The sequence below is a fragment of the Leopardus geoffroyi genome, chromosome B2 (genome assembly GCF_018350155.1).
Source record: "Leopardus geoffroyi isolate Oge1 chromosome B2, O.geoffroyi_Oge1_pat1.0, whole genome shotgun sequence".
NCBI classification, from domain to species: Eukaryota; Metazoa; Chordata; class Mammalia; order Carnivora; family Felidae; genus Leopardus; species Leopardus geoffroyi.
In genome coordinates this window covers 129850073-129871101 of record NC_059332.1, presented here as the reverse complement: position 1 = coordinate 129871101, position 21029 = coordinate 129850073, and the positions used below count along the sequence as shown (strand labels likewise).

The 21029-nt window shown below is 40.6% G+C and overlaps 1 protein-coding gene across 1 annotated transcript; it reads right to left on the bottom strand.

The window, feature by feature from the left end:
- Positions 1-68: 68 nt before the first annotated feature.
- Positions 69-16008, bottom strand: LTV1 (LTV1 ribosome biogenesis factor). Its single transcript, XM_045499888.1, has 11 exons — positions 15811-16008; positions 14681-14812; positions 12336-12509; positions 7550-7637; positions 5370-5508; positions 4749-5004; positions 3601-3728; positions 1517-1656; positions 1150-1202; positions 739-939; positions 69-610 (listed from the first exon to the last, which is right to left on the bottom strand). The coding sequence occupies exons 1-11, from the start codon at positions 15811-15813 to the stop codon at positions 500-502; spliced, it is 1425 nt and encodes a 474-aa protein (XP_045355844.1). The 5' UTR covers positions 15814-16008; the 3' UTR covers positions 69-499.
- Between the last annotated feature and the right edge of the window lie 5021 nt (positions 16009-21029).

The window sequence follows — 21029 nt, the reverse complement described above, 5'->3', positions numbered from 1 at the left end:
GCCTTTGCATACAGCAGGGGAAACTTAGTTTCTTACCAGTGGAATCTTCTCAGGAAAACTCTTACCACTTAGCATTTCAAAATGGGGTTTATTGGGGTCACTTTTCTACATACAGCAAATTAAACCACTTAAATCCTGAAAAGGAGTGGAGAGGTTTCAAAGAAATATTTGAGAACATCTGCAAAAGACAGCTGGGACAATCATACAAATAAATGAAGAATACACCAATTCCATTTACATTATGAAGATGTTTTCCTTCAACTCATCCAAACATTTCACATTTGTGACATCATTTATTTCAGAGCATATTCTACGTTTATAATATTTTTTATATGTTACAATATTTACAAGACAGATGGCACAGAAAACTTGGTAGTATAAATACTTGCTAGTAAAAATGGCAGATTACATAGTTTTGTCTCTTTGAAGATCCTTGTACATTACTGAACATAACAAAGAGCCCCAATGGGGAAGGCACCTTTTCCTAAATGTTCTACTGTCATAGCTTGAGACCCTCAACATTATTCTTCAAGTTCAACAATTCCTTTTCCTGCCTTCTTTTCTCCAGTTTGAAGGCTAATTTGTTAGCTTTCTTCTCCACTCTCCGTTCCTGTATAAGAATACATTAGTGTTATTCAAATCTTCAAACAAACGAGACTAATTTTACAAAAGAAAATCTCTATGACCACTGCCCCCATAAGCTCTTTGTAAATCTTCCATTTGAGAAAAGTACTTCACCTTGCGTTCCTCTTTTATAGCCTGCTTTCTCGTTCTTTTATCTTCTTTGCTTTCGTTTTTAGATCGAGGTTGGGTTGACACCTTTGGCAGATCACTGCCATTAATCATCTGCATTCTTTCAACTTGCTTTGCTGTGAGTCCTTTCTTAGGTAAGACATTGAGAGGTATTCCTGTTTTAGAAGATATTTGGATTTGTTTGGGCTGAAATAAAAACAAAAATCATACTAAGGTCATTTCCCATTCCTATTAAAAAAGAGCTCACACACACACACAGCTCACTAATGACATATCATGTGTTGCTCTTCCCAATAGTGTTTCCAGCCACAAAAGGATACAGCTACCGTGAAAAAATGATTCGTCCACTGTTTTCTGCATTGCATACTTCAAGTAGCTTAGGACACCAAGACTTACCTTTGGTTGATACTTGATAATTTGCGGATGGTTATATAAATTGGAGTATGTACCTTTAAAAAAAACCAAATAAACACGTATCGATACGAACACTTTCAATTCAGAAAACATTACTGAGTTCCTACCATCTTCCCAACTTTGATCTTTTCATACTTTAATGAAGTCTCTGTTATTATAGCATGGGGGCCAAAATGGCAGAGTCTCTCTTATTACAGATGTTTTGAAATTTTTTGCAACTTAGTAACAGGAATATTACTTTTTCTAAATCATTTTCACAGAAAACATACTTCTTCAAAATACTGATGTATTTAATACTTTAAAATCACTACCATACCTTTATCAGTAAAAAGGACACCAAAATACTTACTACATATAGATTCACAATCCCACTTCTCTTTAGCTTCTTCAAGAACTACAGTAACAATCTCTTCCTCCTCAGACCCATCCAGTTCATTCATTAGCAGGTCCTGATCCTCAAAGGGTTCCAGAGTATTCAGTTTTACACAACTTTTGATTGAGTTTTTGAAAAAGGCAGCAAAAGAGGGAAAAACAAAACACCACCCATTATTATACTGTATGTTACTAAAACTGGTATGGATGTTTGACGAGCTATGGAAACAACAGTATTTCAAATTTGTGTGTGTGTGTGTGTACCTTTATTTTGAAAGACAGAGTGAGAGTGGGGAAGGGGCAGAGAGAGGGGGAGATAGGCTCTGAAGCAGGCTCCAGGCTCTGAGCTGTCAACAGAGAGCTCTACGTGGGGCTCGAACACACAAACTGTGAGATCATGACCTGAGCCGAAGTTGGACGTCCAACCGACTGAGCCACCCAGGCGCCCCAGAAACAATAGCATTTGAAAAAAATCCCAGCTCTCCCCAGCCCCAACGTTCATTCCGCTGAGAGAAAAGAGATCTCTGCAAGGTTACAATAAACAAGATGGCAGCTTTCCTAAAACATGGTCTTCTTAAAGCCTCGAAAAGTTATTACCCAATCTGTCTCTCCAAAGTGATCAAACAATTCACTCAATATATGTAGCCCTTGTTCCACCATAGGATCTGCAAGTGATAGGGATCACGGAAAAGGAGACCCTTCCAGCAGACGTAAACACTTCATTAGTTTCTCGCAGAAAAATCACCTCAATATGGATGTTTTTTTTTTTTTTAATTTTTTTTTTTTCAACGTTTATTTATTTTTGGAACAGAGAGAGACAGAGCATGAACGGGGGAGGGGCAGAGAGAGAGGGAGACACAGAATCGGAAACAGGCTCCAGGCTCTGAGCCATTAGCCCAGAGCCCGACGCGGGGCTCGAACTCACAGACGGCGAGATCGTGACCTGGCTGAAGTCGGACGCTTAACCGACTGCGCCACCCAGGCGCCCCTCAATATGGATGTTGATTTGCCAAATATTTGGCCATAAAGTTATACTAATATGGCTGGAGAGACAAATTCTTATTTTTCTATGAGCCATAAAAATCAACTTCTCAGAATGCCTGGCACTTCAGAAAGATGAGAAGAAGAGCATACATAATCAGAAGTCAGAATTCTTCAGCCAAGGAGGCTAAAAGCACCACCTTATTCTCCAAGTGGAATGTGATCTTGCACCTCCCCACTCTAACCCTCAAGCCCTTCAATTGTTGACTCTCAGGTCAGAGCCATAAAGAAAGTGGTTCTCAGTATGTTCCCACCCAAAGTTACAGTCAGCTTCTGAACCTCAATATCAAAATGTGAGTCAACACTGAAGGAAACATACCATTTTCTCAATATAGATTCTGACTGGGTGATTTTCTAGATTCAGATGTTGAACTAAAAACTTTATTTGAAAATGAAAAAAAGAAAAGTCACCCTGCTTGTCATGCCTCCGAGCTCCATACCAACTTCAGGTATGAAGTCTCCTCGTTCATTAACACTTTGTTTCTCTCAATAAAATAATCCTATCAAGTAAAGCTCTCAGAATGTTCTTTTGACATGGGCAGTGTTCCCCGTAACCAAGATGCTCCTTTCATTCTTGTATCCTCTCAACTATGGACTTAGAACTCTGGTCCTCTGGTACCCAATATCTAATCATCACCCTTCCTTCTATAAAAAATAGAAATAAAGACAGAAAGAATCCTTACCTACTCACTCTCTAGAGAAATTCAGCTTTATTGAATCCAATAGATTTCCTCAATTTGAAAATAATGTTTTCAGAAATCTAAAGACCATCTCTCTCAAGGATCTGACCCTTGCAAAACAATTATACTTTGGTTTTCATCTTTTATCTCTGCTATGGTTTTTAAAAACTTTTTGGAACTAAGAGCTAGAAAATACTACTTTGTCTTGAGCTGAGTCTACCCTCCATTTGAGACAATAAACACTATTTTAATGATGGATGGAAATCCATTAAGACCGTAAGAAAACATGCAGAAAAATGAAAGTGAAAAAAAAGTAAGTGAACAAGGAAGAGGCACGTACTTCTCTGCCTTCTCTTTATAGTAGTCATTCAAGACTTCCTCTAAGCGATTGCTGTCTACTTGAATGGAACCTTCCAATTCAGCATTATCCAGAGCTCCAATTTCATCATCGTCATACTGCTCATAAAACTTGTATATAAAGAGAAAAGATACCATGAAAAAAAATGTTTTAAAACTACAGCATTTAAAATGTTACTTTTTTTTTTAAAGTTTTTTTACAGGTAATCTCTACACCCAAGGTGGGACCTGAACTCGCAACCCTGAGATCATGAGTCGCAGGCTCCACCAACTCAGTCAGCTAAGCGCCCTGGTTTTTACATTAATTTCCTTTCTACACAATTACTTAAGCACTACCATGAGATCACAAGCACCATTACAATGTTATGTGGAAGACATTCTACCCAGTACTTTAAGACTTACACTTAGATGGAAAATAGGCTGCCATTTAATGAAAGTGAAAGATGATCACTCTGTCCAGCTTAGAGAACAATGCTAGGTAGAAATCTTTACTTCAGATTCTACAGATGCTTTCAAATTCAGTGATTATGCAGACTTTAAGGGGGCTTAGTTACAAATTTCATTCTTGTTTAGATGTTTACTGTATTATTCAAACTCTGTTAAGAGTAAATGGGATGATGTGAATCCTGAAGAGTGAGGTTATTTGTAGTAACAATTCACCTACTGGTACTTAGTGAAAAGGTAGCAAAGTTAGAACCTTTAAGATTCACTCTAAAGGAAACCAACCATCCACCCATTCATCATTTGCTGAACAGTCTGAATTCCTACCATATGCCAGATACCACATTAGACTTGGGGCTATATCAGTGAACAAACATACACAAAAAAACAGAAAAGTAATGGAATTTTGTTTATGCTCAGGCCAATGCTTGAGGAAAACAGCATAATCTTGGGGATTGGAGTCAGACTCTCATTATCAAAATAACAAACCTCTCTAAGGAAAGTCAGGAAGTTCTATCAGCTGTCTCAGATCTATATGCATTCTTTCCAGAATTAAAACTAGGATGGTTTTGTGATCTGTTTTAATAAGACAGGCGATTTCTAATGTTGAAAGTTTTGGCTTTGAGTTCCGATGTCATAAGAAATTTACCAGGAACCAGTATCAAAAGGTTCCTTATCTGGGAACCTTACCTTCTCAAATCTCTCATCATGAAGAGTCAGCTGTTCATTTCTTCTCATGACTGAGGATGTTATAGAATACTCAGTAAAGCGACTTTTAGTTTCCTCTTCCCAGAACAAATGATTTTCTACAGCCCCAGGAGGTTTTCCAGGGACAGACATGGCCTCATCTGATGAGCCCGCAGAGCCATAGTTATCGTCATCTCTACCTCTTTCCTTCTCATCATCCACATCTTCCCACTCACTGTCATCTTCAGCCTCAGATTTCCTAAAGTCAGAGTCATAAATTAACTGTCAAAACAACTTGAGAAACAACAGAACCAAATGACTTTACACAAGTAAAATTTGAGGGTATTTCAGGGAGGATTCCTGTTTAAGGCAGGAACAGCTGTGCTGCCTGACCTGTCTGGTATGGCTGGAAAAGTAATGAACCAGCAATCAGGCAACTTGGACTTTAGCCCCACCTATGGTCAATTTGTAAAGACCTCAAGTCTCACATTTTCTGCTCTAAAATACAAAAGCCTCACATTAAATGTTCTCAAAGGTCTCTTGCAGTTTTAACATTCTATAGATACCACCCTACAGAAGAACCAACAGTCAGGTCATTCCCAATTTGAAAGAAACAACACGTACTGTATATCCATTCCATCTTCCTCTGTTGGCTTATTGGCCTGAAGAATAAAATCATCTTCAAGCAGATTGTCTGGATTATCAAAGTCAAAATCATCATCAAGAGCCGCAACGATGTCAGGATCAAAATCCAGTCGAGGTCCTAGAAGGAAAACAAAAACTGAGCACTAATTCCCAAGAAAACAGCATTCCTTTCTGTAACATAATCTGAGTACCTATTCTATGCCACATTCTACCTATCAATGTATTGAGGATTAAAAAAATGATTAAAAACTTTAAGCTCAGGGGCACCTGGGTGGCTCAGTTGGTTAAGCATCCAACTTTAGCTCAGGTCATGATTTCCCAGTTCGTGTGTTCGAGCCCCGCGTCAGGCTCTGCGCCAGCAGCTCAGAGCCTGAAGCCTGCTTCAGATTCTGTGTCTCCCTCTCTCTCTGCCCCTCCCCCACTCATGCTTCTGTCTCTCAAAAATAAATGAACATTGAAAAAAATTTTTAAAAAAGAAAAATTAAAAAAACTTTAAGTTCAGTCTAGTGTGGAACAGACATAGAGAGGGTTGAATGGGAGGAGATAGGGAAACAATACCTCTGGTTTCAGTACTCAAATCATAAAACCTCTTGCATTACAGACTATATTAAACTTCGTCTACTTATAAAATTCACAGCATACACCTGCAGTTAGAATCAGGTTTTAAATTCACCTGTAAGAAGTAACTCAAATTGGGACATCTGGGTGGCTAGTGGGTTAAATGTCTAACTGGATTTCAGCTCAGGTGGTGATCTCACAGTTTGTGGGTTGGAGTCCCACATTGGGCTATGCACTGACAGTATGGAGCCTTCTTGGGATTCTCTCTCTCTCTCTCTTTCTGTCCCTCCCTGGCACGTGTGTGCTTGTTCTCTCTCTCAAGATAAATAAGCTTAAAAAAAAGTAACTCTAAGTATGTGTGGCCTGTTAAACTTCTAGCCTAGGAGAGTTTAATAAATCCTGTTTCTTCAGCTATGGTCTTCTGTGTGTAAAAATAGAGTCTATGAAAAACCTCAAGTTCAAACTTGTAAACTGACATGGCTTCCATTCCAACCCCCCCTCATAACATGGCCCCTGCTGGACTCTCCAGCCTCATTTCATACTAATTCTTGCCTCATTCTAGGCATGCTAAAATATGGTTTCCTGTATTCATGTTCTCTCAATTTTGCACATGCAGCTTCCTGTTTAGAATATCCTCTCCTTCCCACCCCCCTCCTCATCCACCTGCCTAACTTCTACTTAAGAAATAACAGACACCATTTTCTCCAGGACAACTTGCCCACTATTACCTAAACCATTTATTCACTTGCACGATTAACTGTAATTTCTTCTTTATTATCCATCTTTCCCAACTCATAATAAATTCCCTGAAGTCAGATATTATGCTTTATTCTGGTTTAAGCCCAGAGCCCATCATATAGTGGTAACTCAAAAATCTGTGGAATGAACGAATGAATGAATGCTACAAGGCAAATATTACTCAATTAAGACAATTCAACAGAAAATACCAAACATCACTTCTGTTTGTTCTAAAATACAATGTTGATAGTAAAAATAAATAAAACAACTTTTCAGTGTATCTGCAACAGATGGTAAAATGGACTTCCATAAAATACACTCTTGGGAGAAATTCTGAAAGCAGATTTAGTCTATCATAAGTATGTTTGGGGGGGTTGTTTTGTTGTTTTTGAGAGAGAGGGAGAGTGCATGAGCAGGGGGGAGAGGGAGGGAGAATGAATCTCAGGCAGGTTCCATGCTCAATCCCACAACCCTGGGATCATGACCTTAGTCGAAATCAAGAGTCGAATGCTCACCCAACTAAGCCACCCAAGCGCCCCCAAGTCTATATACATGTTAAGGCTAACCGAATGTCATCATTTCCACTGCAAGAGGCTAGGTCCAGGTTAAAATTCCCCTACTGGATCTCCAAAAACAGTTTTCTGACTTTCCTCTCCAAAAAGGAACTTCAAAGACTAAGAATTTGATGGCAATGAAAGAAAAGTATCCTGTTCACTCATCCTTTCCTGATGACTGCTAATCTGAATTTACACACATCTCAAATTGTTTCATCACTTTATCAGAGACAGAAAAACTATCATTACTATGCTTTGTTTGTAAAACACAGATCAAATCACTTGAGAAGTTCAAGAAATCAAGCACACCTGAAACAGGAGCGGCTTTATTCAACAATCCAACATCTTCCTCAAACTCTGATGCAAATACTGATGAAGGCAACTGAATTCCCGTGGTCTTGAAAGAGAAATTACACAATGGTTAGATTCAGAAATACTTCTGAACTGGGTTGAAGTGTCCTCCCCCCACCCCAAATTCTTGTCCACCCAATAGCTCAGAATGTGACCTCATTTGGAAATAGGATCCTTGCAGATGTAATTAGTTAAGATGAAGTGACAGTAGATTATGGTGGGCCCTAATTCATCAAGACTGGTGTGTCCCTTGGGGCGCCTGGGTGGCGCAGTCGGTTAAGCGTCCGACTTCAGCCAGGTCACGATCTCGCGGTCCGTGAGTTCGAGCCCCGCGTCAGGCTCTGGGCTGATGGCTCAGAGCCTGGAGCCTGTTTCCGATTCTGTGTCTCCCTCTCTCTCTGCCCCTCCCCCGTTCATGCTCTGTCTCTCTCTGTCCCAAAAATAAATAAACGTTGAAAAAAAAAATTAAAAAAAAAAAAAAAAAAAAAAAAAAAAAAAAGACTGGTGTGTCCCTGTAAGAAGGCCATGTGATGACACGAAGCCACAGGGCAGAATGCCATGTGAAGATTCAAGTGGACTGGAGCAATGGGTCTACGAAAGCCAAGGAACACCAAGGATTGCTGGTAACCACCAAGAGCGAGGAGCTAGGTGTGGGACAGTGTTCTTGCCCTGAGCCCCCACAATGCAAGCAATGCTGTCGAAAGGTTACTTTTGGACTTCTGACTTCCAGAGCTGTGACAGATTACATTTCCGTTGTTTTAAGCCACCCAGTGGTAATGTGTGGTAATTTGCTATGGCAGTCCCAGGAAAATACAACTATATCCTGCATTCTCTCTCACTTATGCTCCAGTTAAATATCTTAAACATGTATATTCCATCAGCTGAAGCAACAAGCAGCTTCAAAGCAATACTTCAAAGTGTTCTCCAGTATTATTCCATTTAATGCTCATGAGATATCAGCATGTTTTAGTCAACAAAAGCTAAGAAAGATCAAATGCCATGCCCGCCTCAAAGTGCTCAAGTGAAGTTCTGGGATTCAAATCCAGATTTTGCAATGCCACTGTCCGCGTCTCAAAATTTAATCTTTTCCCTCTTAAACCAAGATAACATGCCAATTTCTGGTTAATAGCAGAGCATTTCCCTGAACTGGGTATCTTAAATCCTGGGATGGTCATAAATCATCTCTCCATCCCTAGAACCCTTTGAACTCTCTTGAATAAAGTGATTTCACATCAGTCTTTCAGGCACCATCTTGCTCATGGCTAACCAAGATGTAGATTACTACCACCACTGTTTAGCTAGTCCAAACCTAATCCAACCTTCACATCACTTCCAGATTAACACTCCTGTAATATTTTATAAGGTGACCTTCTCAAACTTGTAATGGGTTTTGATTTTTCACTCCTGATTTTCAGGGTCTGTAAAATCCAGGCCTATTCTACGTATCCAAATTACTGTTACTCAGTACCTCTGGTAAGATGACCACCATGTAACTCAGGTCCAGTTCCTCACATCATGGGATAATCCAAAGTAATTTATGGAGCACACATGTCACACACTGATCCAACTACTACCTATGCTCCTTCTAACTGGAATGTTTCCTTCCTCTCTTCAATACGACCCACCCTTTAGTGTCCAGCTCAGTTTCACCCTCCTCCATGAAGGCCTTCTTGATCACTTTCCCAGAACTTTCCTTTGGGTGAAATCTCTTTCATTCTTCATACCACACAAATACCTCCACTTACGCTGGCACATATAACTGACTGGTCCTTATGCTCTGTTTGATCTTTTTTCAATCAAATAGTTACCAATGTGAGGGTCACATGTTATCTGTCTCATGTACCTCATCACCCACCATATCCTCAGTCTAGTAGCAGGCAGATAGCTGAGATGTTGGTTCTCGCTGGCTCATGGAGCATGTGAAACTGGAAACCCCTGAGGGAGCATGAGTAAAAGCTATGGAGTAGTGCACACCAAGCAAACTTAGCTTCCAAAAGGCACTTCTTGGTGGCATAAAGTATAGGAAAAGATCTGGTTTCTGCTACAGAGTTCTTTTTTTAAAGAAAAAACAGCTTTACTGAGATAGGATTAACATATGATACAATTCAGCCACTTAAAGTGCACAATTTAATGACTTTTGATAAATTACTTTTTAAAAATTATAAAATATGTATGTAGTTTTGTTTTGTTTGTAAGATATTCTGATTATTCTTGGAAGGTGGGATTAAAAAAAAGGATCAGGGGCACCTGGGTGGCTCAGTCCATTAAGCCTCCAACTTCAGCTCAGGTCATGATCTTGCTAGTCTATGAGTTTGAGCCCCATGTTGGGATCTGTGTTGACAGCTCAGAGCCTGGATCCTGTTTCAGATTCTTTGTCTCCTTCTCTTTGTGCCCCTCCCCCACTCACACTTTGCCTCTGAAAAATGAATAAACCTTAAAAAGATAAAAGGGAGGATCAGCTTGTGTTTAGTGAATTCACCTTTGGAGGTATTTTTCGAATTTTGAAAAACAGTCAAAGAATCACAATCACAGAGTTTAGGGATTACGTTCTTAATAAAGAAAGGTGGAGGCACCTAGCTGGCTCAGTCGGTTAAGCGCATGACTCTTGATTTCGGCTCAGGTGATGATCTCAGTTTGTGATATTGAGCCTCTTGTCGGGCTCTGCACTGATATGGCACAGAGCCTGCTTAGGACTGTCTCTCTCTACCCCTCCCTGCTCGTGCTCACTCTCTCTCAAAATAAATAAAAGTAAACATTTAAAAAAATGTGTATGTTTTTATTGGTTGCAGTAGTTGTGAACTCTGCTGAGTTTGCCCAGCTGCTTTCCACCACAGCAGGACCTCCTTTCCTTCATGTGACAATCGAGCTGCTCACACAGGACTACTTCTGTACTGCTTCATTTCCTGTTTCTAGGGTTTATTCAATATTTCTGGTTTACTCAACTTTGGCAGTTTGTTACAAAATACTTTAAAATCAAAAAAGCACAAAGGACTCATCCATATTTTTGCATCATGCTACAGAAAACAGATGGTATTTTTGTTTTTAAATAGAATTCACTCACCCTTGTAAATATCACTGAAGCGTCCATTTAAGAGCATTATTCTCTTACAAAGCCAATTAGACAGTGATTACTTTTACCCAAAATTAACTGAGGATTAAAACTTAATCTTTCAAAAGCTAATCTTTTTTAACTTTTTAACAATTTATTCATTTTTGAGAGACAGAGACAGAGCATGAGTGGGGGAGGGGCAGAGAGACACAGGATCAGAAGCAGGCTCTGGGCTCTGCAGCTGTCAACACAGAGCCCGACGTGGGGCTGAGACGCGTGAACCGCGAGATCATGACCTGAGCCAAAGCCCAACAGAGCCATCCAGGTGCCTCTTAAAAAGCTAATCTTTTAAAAGCCAATACAATTCAGCCAGAAAAATGTAGGAACTTTATTAAGACTTTTCTCCCTAAAATAAAGTTGAAGCAAGGGGCACCTGGGTAGCTCGGTCAGTTAAGCATCCAACTTTAGCTCTGGTCATGATCTCATAGTTCATGGATCTGAGCCCTTCATTGGGTTCTGTGCTGACAGCTCAGAGCCTGGAGCCTGCTTTGGATTCTGTGTCTCCCTCTCACTCTGTCTCCCAAAATAAAGAAACATTAAAAAAAAAAAAAAAGATAAAGCTGAAGCACTACCAGACCCTCTTCCCTCCCTCACTGGGTCATGGAAGGAGGTGAGCCAGTAAGATACCTACCCTACTCCTGATAGTAAGATCACCTTGGGAAAGAAGCAGTACAGAAGTTGGTTCTATTAGGACAGAGATGTGAGAGTGGGCTGTGGGACACAGCCGAGTGGGACAGGGCTGTGGAGTGGACTATGGAGCCTTACAAGAGAGCTACAACCTAGGGAGTGAACGAGAGCAGCTGCAGTTATTACCTTCCTTTGGGATGATACCCTGAAATGCAACCCCTTTGACTCTCCTTAAGCAACAAGCTATAGACCGAAGGAGCTATGATCGCACTTCACTGAGGAAAACAATACCTAGACCATGACAGGATTGAAGAATGAGAAGCAGGAGAAATTCGTGCCCTTTTTAACTCTTCTTTTTGTCAACAAACCCAATAAATCAATAGCTTTTTTTAAGTGTCAGGTGATATAAAAGTTTCACAGGAAAATTTACTGTATACTAATACTAAATAAAAAGATAAAGTCATATGACACGAGTATCCTGAACATAAACAAGGAAACAGAACTTAGTAATACTAATTTCACAGAAATATGTGCTCTAGCTTATACTTTAAAGAAAAAATTAAAGTACACCGCATTTTTGTTGAGAAGAGTATCAGAAACTTCATTATGATATCTATTGCCTCTACTCTCTTCTGGTCAGCCTACAGCTTTTTACAACTGTTAAAGATCTGAACATTCCACAAAAATTATGTTCTACCTTAGAAGACAGTTTGTGACACTAGTTAACGCATAGAACGTCAGCTGCTTTTCCTCTATTGAAAGGTGCTTTCTAACATGACTACATCTACTAATGAAAGGTTCTAACCCCGTCAAAGGCTGCAACTTCCAACCGCTGTCACCAGAGAACAGGAAGCCTACTGTCTCCTATGCGCACACACATACATGATTTCAAGTGAGAGCGTGGCTTATTTTTGTGTTCAGATTGACACCATTTCTTGCCCTAGTTATCTTGATTTATAAATGGTGGTTTCTTCACTCGCTCCCACACATATTGATAAAAAGTCTTACTGAAATGTCTAAACTTCCTCCTTTTTCGTCTCTTCTGCTGGGTGCACTGAAGGCACTTGTGAGAACCAGCTCTGAGGGCCCAGATGGTTCCTTCAGGTGCTGCAGATAGTCATAGTCATCATCAAAGAACACACCGTACTTCCTCTGTTCTGCTCGCCGTTCTTCATCATTTATCTAGGATAATAAACAAAATGGAATCAGCACCTCTTCCAAGCACAAGCCACAGGAACCTTCCGGTGAACACAGCTTTCAGAATAGGAGGCAGATGGCACACGAAAGATGTGGCTGATAAGAATGAGACAAAGAATTCTTGAAAACTCAGGAAAAACAGAGATTCTAAACCCAAGTGCTATATAAAAGTTAAATGGAATGAAAACAATTACTGCTTCTACTAGACATTTCTGTGCAACAATTCAAGCCAAGGTAGAAAAAAAAGAACAAGTGCTGGCGAGAATGTGGAGAAAAAGGAACACTCGTGCACTGTTGGTGGGAATATAAACTGGTGAAGTCACTGCGGAAAAGAGAATGGAGTTCCTCAAAAAATTAATTGGAATATCATATAATCCAGTAATTCCACTACGATTTACTCAAAGAAAATGAAAACACTAATTTGAAAGAAATATATGGACTCCCATGTTGACTGCAGCATTATTTACAACAACCAAGATATGGAAACAACCCAAGTGTCCACTGACAGAGGAACGGATAAAGATGTAGTGTGTATATATATACACACATACACACACAATGGAGTATCACTCTGCCATAAAAACAAAAACAGTGAGTTCTTGCCACTGCAACACGGACAGACCTAAAGAGTATTATGCTAAACAAAGTAAGTCAGAGAAAGACAAACATATATGATTTTACTTATGTGTGGAATCTAAAAAAAGAAAAAAAAAAAAAACCAAGCAGAAGCAGATCCATAAATACAGAGAACAAAACTGATGACTGCTAAAGGGGAGTGTGGGGGGATGGGCAAATGGGTGAAGGGGAACAGGAGATACAGTCTTCCAGTTATAGAATGAGTTAAGTCGTGGAAATAAAAGATACGGCATAGGGAATATGGCCAATGGTACTATAATAGCATTGTTCAGTGACAGATGGTAACTATGCTTGTGATGAGCACAGCTTAACGTACAGACTTGTCAAATCACTATGCTGTACACCTGAAAGTAATGTAACATTGTATGTCTAACTACAGTTCAATTAAAAAAATTCAGCCAGGCACCAGGGTGGCTCAGTCAGTTAAGCGTCTGACTTTGGCTGAGGTCATGATCTCGCAGTTCATGAGTTCCAGCCCAGTGTTGGGCTCTGTGCTGACAGCTCAGAGCCTGGAGCCTGCTTTGGATTCTGTGTCTCCCTCTCTCTCTGCCCCTCCCACACTGGCACTCTGTCTCTCTCTTTCTCAAAGATAAATAAAAAACGTTAAAAACTTTTTAATTTAAAACATTAAAAATTTTTTGGGGCGCCTGGGTGGCGCAGTCGGTTGAGCGTCCGACTTCAGCCGGGTCACGATCTTGCGGTCCGTGAGTTCAAGCCCCGCGTCGGGCTCTGGGCTGATGGCTCAGGGCCTGGAGCCTGCTTCCAATTCTGTGTCTCCCTCTCTCTCTGCCCCTCCCCCGTTCATGCTCTGTCTCTCTCTGTCCCAAAAATAAATAAACGTTGAAAAAATAAATAAATAAATAAAACATTAAAAATTTTTTAATTTAAAAACTTAAAAATTTTTTTTTTGTAAATTCAGGCCAAGAAACACACACACACAGAATTTTATCACGTACTTGGAGGGTTAAAAGACCAGAGGGTCCTGAAAAGTAAGTACAATTTCTAGTATTTATATGCAAAAAAAACCCTTCCCAACATACAACACAAGCAGGCTTTACTAAAAAGCTAGATACAGTTAATGTTCTCCAAGACTTCCTATCAAATTTACCAACACTGACACTCTGACAATCATCAAGTCAACTTTTTAAAGGTTTCCTGGCATTTTTTAAAGCTAATTCATGAGGAAAGTGATGAGGTTATCATCACTCCAAAAGGGAGTCCGTGGTTTTGAAATGACAGGAAAGCAAAGATGTGCCCTAAATAATCATGCAGCACCGTAGCTAGTTTAGTAAATATCCACTGTTACTTTATAACATTTGCTCATTTAAACATCTCAAATAAAGATGCTTTATCCTCTCAATCAAATACCCAAGACGTAAAAATCAGCACATTTACTGAAAATTAAGTCACAGATTTTGTTTCCCAGAAGATCACAGTTGTCTGAGAATAGCAGCGGTTAACAATTTATTTAAAATCTGACAGTCTGCCTGCAAACTTATTGGCTATATAACAGGACCTACTTTCTGTGTGGGCAATAGAACCCTCTGGGGTGCAGTCTCATCTGCGGCTAAAGGATCTCGCTGGCTCCGGTGGACCAGGTGAAAAGATACAGCTTTCTTCTTCTCTATAAAAGGCTTCTTCTTCCTGTGAGGCTTCAAAGCAACGGAATCAGAATAAGCCGTTGAAAAAGAATAAAAAAGACCATAGTCCACATAGGCACCTTCAGGAAGTTACATAAAGGGTCAACAGATTTTTAAAACTCACATTTCTGTGGTAAGCAACATCAACAATGTTGGAGAAAATCTGTACTTACCTTCCTTCGATAAACATTTGATGGCACTTTGTGCCAAACCTTGTTATGGGTTCTGGGGATACAGCAATGAGACGGTCACAGTCCCTACTCTTATCAAGCAAACCATAAGTAAAAAAAGATTTCAAGTAAAGAAAATAAAACACAGTAACTTACAAATGACTAACAGTTACTTTAGACTGGGTGCTCAGAGAAGGTCCCCGACAGGTGGAACCAGAATGACGAGGAGCCTGCCACAGAAAATCTGGGGAAGACCATTTCCAGCAATTTATGCACGGCGCGTACCAACTATTAAGTGAAACCAGGACTACACAACTACAGTAAGATTCATCATTTCTACACTCTTATTACCCTACCTAACTCTGACTTCCTAAACTGAGAAAGCATCATCCCAGTTGAGTAAGCCACCTTGCTTCGGGCCCAAACTTAGACTCTCCCACAAGTTGCCTATGCCGAGAACACCCGATGAGCAGACAACTGGCATTCCAACGTCTGGAGAAACCAGCCAACTCCCCCTCCCGACTGCAGAAAGCACAGGGTGATACGTTTGTGTGTTTTGCGTTCACAGGCTTTTTTAGGCCCCTTGGAATAAATGGGAAGCCATTCTCTTCTTTCCACTTCCCGGGGAGGCCTGGCCGTGGGAGAAGCACTCTAAACTGCAAAGGATGCCCAGGGTGGTGAGGGTGACCCATACCGGGCACAGGGCCGCCAAGCCGCCTCCCCACACCTTTGGGCCAGCCGTCCCAAACCCTGGCCGCAGTAGCCACTGGCACCAGAGGAAGCCGCCTGGCGTCTGGAAAACCAGAGCGCCCCGTCCCCGAGACAACGAGGCTTGCTCACCATGTTGCAGCTGCGCGGCGCTCACTCCAGAGAAGAGTGACGACGGCACGCTGCCAGCCCCGGGAAAATGACTATTACCAAAACGCCAGCAAAGCCCAAATCCCCGCTGCGTCTTTAGGCCTCTCCACACGTGCAACCCCGGAACCCATACAGGAAGTTAAGCGCAGACGGTGGAAACGGGCCAATCCCCGAAGAGCTGAAGCGGTCGCGGCCGGAAGTTACCCATAGCTAGCTCCGTCGCAACGATCGCGAGAAGCTATTGGGAGGTGGAGCTATTTTCTCCCCTGGGGGCGGGGCTTTTCCGGCCCAAATTAAGTAAGCTGGGAAAGGGAGTGTTGGGCGCTTTTGTGGCGGTGAGGCGCGAAAGAGGGGTTGCTGTTTCTAGAGGAACTTGCTTTTGTAGCGCCCTCTACCGAGAATAGAGGCAGGCAACGTATCTAGCATCCCCATTGACCGTTGTATTCCTGGCCTATTCTCACCCATAACACACACGCGCACACACACACACACACACAGAAGGAAGGTGGCTACCCTCCCAGGTCACACACACACACACACACACACACACACACACACACACAAAAGGAAGGTGGCCACCCGCCGGGTCACCGAGGTTTCAGGTTCCACCTCCTCTGGGCCAGCGCGGAGTTGGTTGCCTTAGCAACGGAGGATCAGGGCCTCGCTATTCTAGGCTTCACCATGCTTAATCAGGTCTTTGTTCAAACATCCGGTGCACAAACCCCCGAGATTCTGTTGTAAGTAGAGGCATTTGAACTAAATAAATATGTCTGGAATCTCTGGTGTTTGCATACCTTATCTTATAAGAAGGAAACTAATGTTTATTTTCTTCCAAGTCGTTCCTCAAATGTTTTAACGTGGTTTAAGCAAATAGGCTATAATCACACCTTCTTAGGAAGATTTCAGGCAGGTGCCCGCGCACGCTTCCAGCTTTTCCTGGGAAAAAGAAAGTGTTAATGCAGTCATCGTCTTATCAGCAAATCTTTCCTCAAATATGTGTTTCCCCTTTCCAATACCTGGCGTCTTTACAATGTCTGAGTTATCTTGGATTGTGTCTCTCTGTCTTCCTATTACTATTACAAATGTTTATGGAATATTACTCTTTTATTACAATATAAATTATAGAAATAATTTAGATTAGGACCACAGAACTTGTCTTTGAATAATGCTTTGTAACAGATAGAATACCTAACACTTGTATGTGCCAGATGTTTGATATAGTTAAGCTCCATGTGCTGTTTTCAGCTGTTTTATTTATTACTGTGCCTGTCTCTTCTCGGGGCCTAGAATAGTGCCTGGCACATATACTCAATAAATAATCTGTTTAAATGAATTAATATGCTGGCACTTTGCCTCAACTGTCTCATATCTTCCTTACCAAACACTTTGAGAGGCACTATCATTTTCGTCATCTTACAAATACTAAAACTGAGGCACAGGAAATGTCCTACAGGTAGTAAATGGCAGAGTGGGGATTTAAACCCGAGTCTGACTAGACCTGACCACTTAACCATAACTGGCTGGTTTTTAAATTTTTGAGTAATATTCTGTTATTGTATACATTTACTGATGTAGTAATACACTAGACACACTGTGCCGCTCACTTTGTATTCATTATGTCATTTAATTCCCTTGATAAATCTGTAGTTAGATGACACTTAGCCAATCTTATCTTATAAAGCCTGAAGTTCAGAGAACTGAAGTGATTTGCCTAAGGTCACACAATAAATGGAAAAGTTAGATGCGTAGCCCATCTGGTCAAGAAGGCCACACCCTTAACCATGTGCTACATTACCACCATAAAGCAGGCAGCCAGCAAATTCTGTCCATTCTACTTTTTAAATAGCCAAAGATATCACCTCATTACCCCTCTTATCAAATTTATCATTTTTAGTACTCTAATCTGATCATGTCATTTTCCTGTTCAAAACCTTTCCATGTCTATGTCTATGCCCTGGCCTCAGGATAAAGTCCAAACTCTTGCATAGCAGCTCAGAATTTCTATCATCTGGCCTCTACCCATCAATTTACTGTTGTGTCTCCTATTCCCCACATATCACTCTATGACTCAGCCCTGTCAAACTGTTTGCAGTTCCCAAATGTACCTAAAACAGATGGACTTTCTTGTGCCCATCTGAAAATTTCTTTCTCTCGCCTTCCTGTTCAGGTGTTAGCTTAGCCATTTCTACCCCTAGGAAACTTATACTCTTCAAAACTAGGGCCCACCCTAAATGTTTTCACTGTACCCTGTGACTACTCAGTTACGCCAAATTATAAACCCGTACCATTCTCAAATGTCTTTAGACTCAAGTTGCAGAAACCCACTTGAGGGCAAGGATTTTTGTCTTACCTAATTTACTTCCCCCAGGGCATATAGCATAGTAAGGACTCAATAAGAATTGCACTGTTTAAAGCACTTTACATATATTTACTCTTTAAATTCTTAAGGAAAGATTTAAGAGATATACTATCATTATTCTCTTGTTATATACAGATTAAAGATTGAGGAACATAAAGTTAAGTGGACTTTGGCCCAAGAGCACAGAACCCTACATGATGAAGCCAGACTGTGAATTCAGGTGTAGCCGGAGAATTGCACCCTTAACCATTACAATATAACCATTTCAAAAAGTCGACACATATGGTGAGCTTGCTTGCATTAGAGCTATACTATATATGTGTGAGCTCATTTAATATTTGTTTAATACAGTATCTAGAACAATGCATTCATTAAAGTAGTATATATATACAAAACCTTGGCTTGTCTTAACACAGAAAAAAATTTCCTATCACTAATAAATAACCACCTAGTCTCTTATTAGTATGCTCTACTAAATGGCATCCATTTCAAAATAATTAAACAGAATTTTATTTAAAAAAAATTTTTTTAAATGTTTATTTTCGAAAGAGATTGGGAGCACAAGTAGGAGAGGGGCAGAGAGAATGGGAGACACAGAAACCAAAGCAGGCTCCAGGCTCTGAGCTGTCAGCACGGAGCCTGACATGGGGCTCGAACTCACGAACCATGAGATCATGACCTGAGCTAAAGTTGGACGCTTAACCGACTGAGCCACCCAGGCACCCCAACAGAATTTTAATTAACTTAATTCTAATTTCTGGTTTAGTCTAGGCTTTGAAAAATTTTGTATTTTCTATGAGAAATGAACTTTCCCATTGAACCGTTTTTACCGTCTTAACACCATTTATATCACACTTAGCAGTGGTTCTCCGTCAGTATTGCCCAAAGACCCCCAGCACCGGGAAACCAATGCACACAAAAAGTGGAGAAAACTTGCTTGAATACAGCAAACTAACTAGACAGTGATGCAGTAACTTTAGGAGTTATAAATTACGTGCTTGACAATATTAATAGAGCTAATGGAGATAGTTAATATATAAAAAGGGAAAGAGCATCAAGATGATGTACCAGAATGTCCACAGTAGCACTGTTTTTATTAGACAATAATAACGCAACTAAAATTCCACTAGTTAGGGATGAATTGAAAAAAATTAATAACCATAATCTTTTATGAAGCTGTTCTAAGAAAGAGGATGTGGACACTTATTCAGTCAGAAAAAAAGCGGGTGCAGAACGCCATGAAATAAAAAGCAGGTTGTAGAACACTATGCAAATGGCATTTATTGTTGTTAAAAATTATAAATAGAAAACATTTTACACAGAAATATCATAGTGCGAGCATTGAGAACTGTCTGGTTGACTATGTACCAAACTCGCCATAGCGATTTTCCATCAGGAGCTGGGATTACAGGAACGTTAGAGGTCTATTTGACATATTTTTTCATTGTTTATAACCATAAACAATGGAAAAAGACACAATAGTTTACATTGTTTTATGTATTTTATTGTTTATATGTTTACAGTGAAGATTTGAAGTATTACGTTTGGTATCTAAAAAAAGTAAAGATAGTTAAAAACCAAAGTGGGGCACCTGGCTGGCTCAGCAGATAGAACATGTGACTCTTGATCTCTGGGTTGTGAGTTGGAGTCCCACGGTGGATATAGAGATTATTTAAAAATAAAATCTCTAAGGGGCGCTTGGGTGGCTCAATCAAACAGTCTGACTCTTGATTTTGGCTCAGGTCATGATCTCACAGGTCGTAGGATCGAGCCCCGTGTTGGGCTCCGTGCTGACAGCCAAAGCCTGCTTGGGATTCTCTCTTTCTCTGTCAAAAATAAATACATAGGGGCGTCTGGGTGGTTCAGTCAGTTGGGCATCCGACTTCGGCTCAGGTCATGATTTCACAATTTGTGAGTTTAAGCCCCATGCTGGGCTCTGTGCGGACAGCTCAGACCCTGGAGCCTGCTTCGATTCTGTGTCTCCCTCTCTCTCTGACCCTGCCCTGCTTGTGCTTTCTCTCTCAAAAATAAATAATAAACATTAAAATAATAAACAAACATTAAAAAACAGAATCTTAAAAAAAAAAACCAAGGGGCGCCTGGGTGGCGCAGTCGGTTAAGCGTCCGACTTCAGCCAGGTCACGATCTCGCGGACCGTGAGTTCGAGCCCCGCGTCAGGCTCTGGGCTGATGGCTCAGAGCCTGGAGCCTGTTTCCGATTCTGTGTCTCCCTCTCTCTCTGCCCCTCCCCCGTTCATGCTGTGTCTCTCTCCCAAAAATAAATAAACGTTGAAAAAAAAAATTAAAAAAAAAAAAACAACCAAAATGAGGTTAAATACTAGTATAATCTTGTCCAATAAACATTGTTAAAGAATAATTTTTTAATGGTAAACCCATGACTCTCATACATATGCATAAAGTGAGGGCACCTTTGTGGCTCAGTCGGTTGAGCATCCGACTTCGGCTCAGGTCATGATCTCACGGTTCATGGGTTAAAGTCCTGCGTCGGGCTCTGTGCTGACAGCTCAGAGCCTGGAGCCTGCTTCACATTCTGTGTCTCTCTCTCTTTTTGACCCTCTCATACTCTTGTCTCTCTCTCAAAAATAAATAAATATTAAAAAAATATATGCATAAAGTGAGCACATGTAAAGATTTTATTTAACACATTTTTAATGAGGGAAACAGAAGATGTTACAATTAGTTCAGAGGATAATTCAGAAAAACGTTTAAAGAGCAGGAATACTGAGAAGAATGTGCAAATGGAGACAAAACTGGCTTCTTTCCCAGTGACCTAGGGAAGACAGTTGAACTTCCACTGGGCAGAATTTATGTATGTGTCTGGA

What these genes read in the sequence shown, in the direction of transcription:
- LTV1 (XM_045499888.1), bottom strand. An exon ending in TAAAGCCGCTCCTGTTTCAG is followed by an intron (nt 5,509 to 7,549) that starts GTGTGCTTGATT and finishes TTTTCCTTCTAG; the next exon opens with GACCTCGACTGGATTTTGAT. An exon ending in CTATAAAAGAGGAACGCAAG is followed by an intron (nt 611 to 738) that starts GTGAAGTACTTT and finishes ATTCTTATACAG; the next exon opens with GAACGGAGAGTGGAGAAGAA.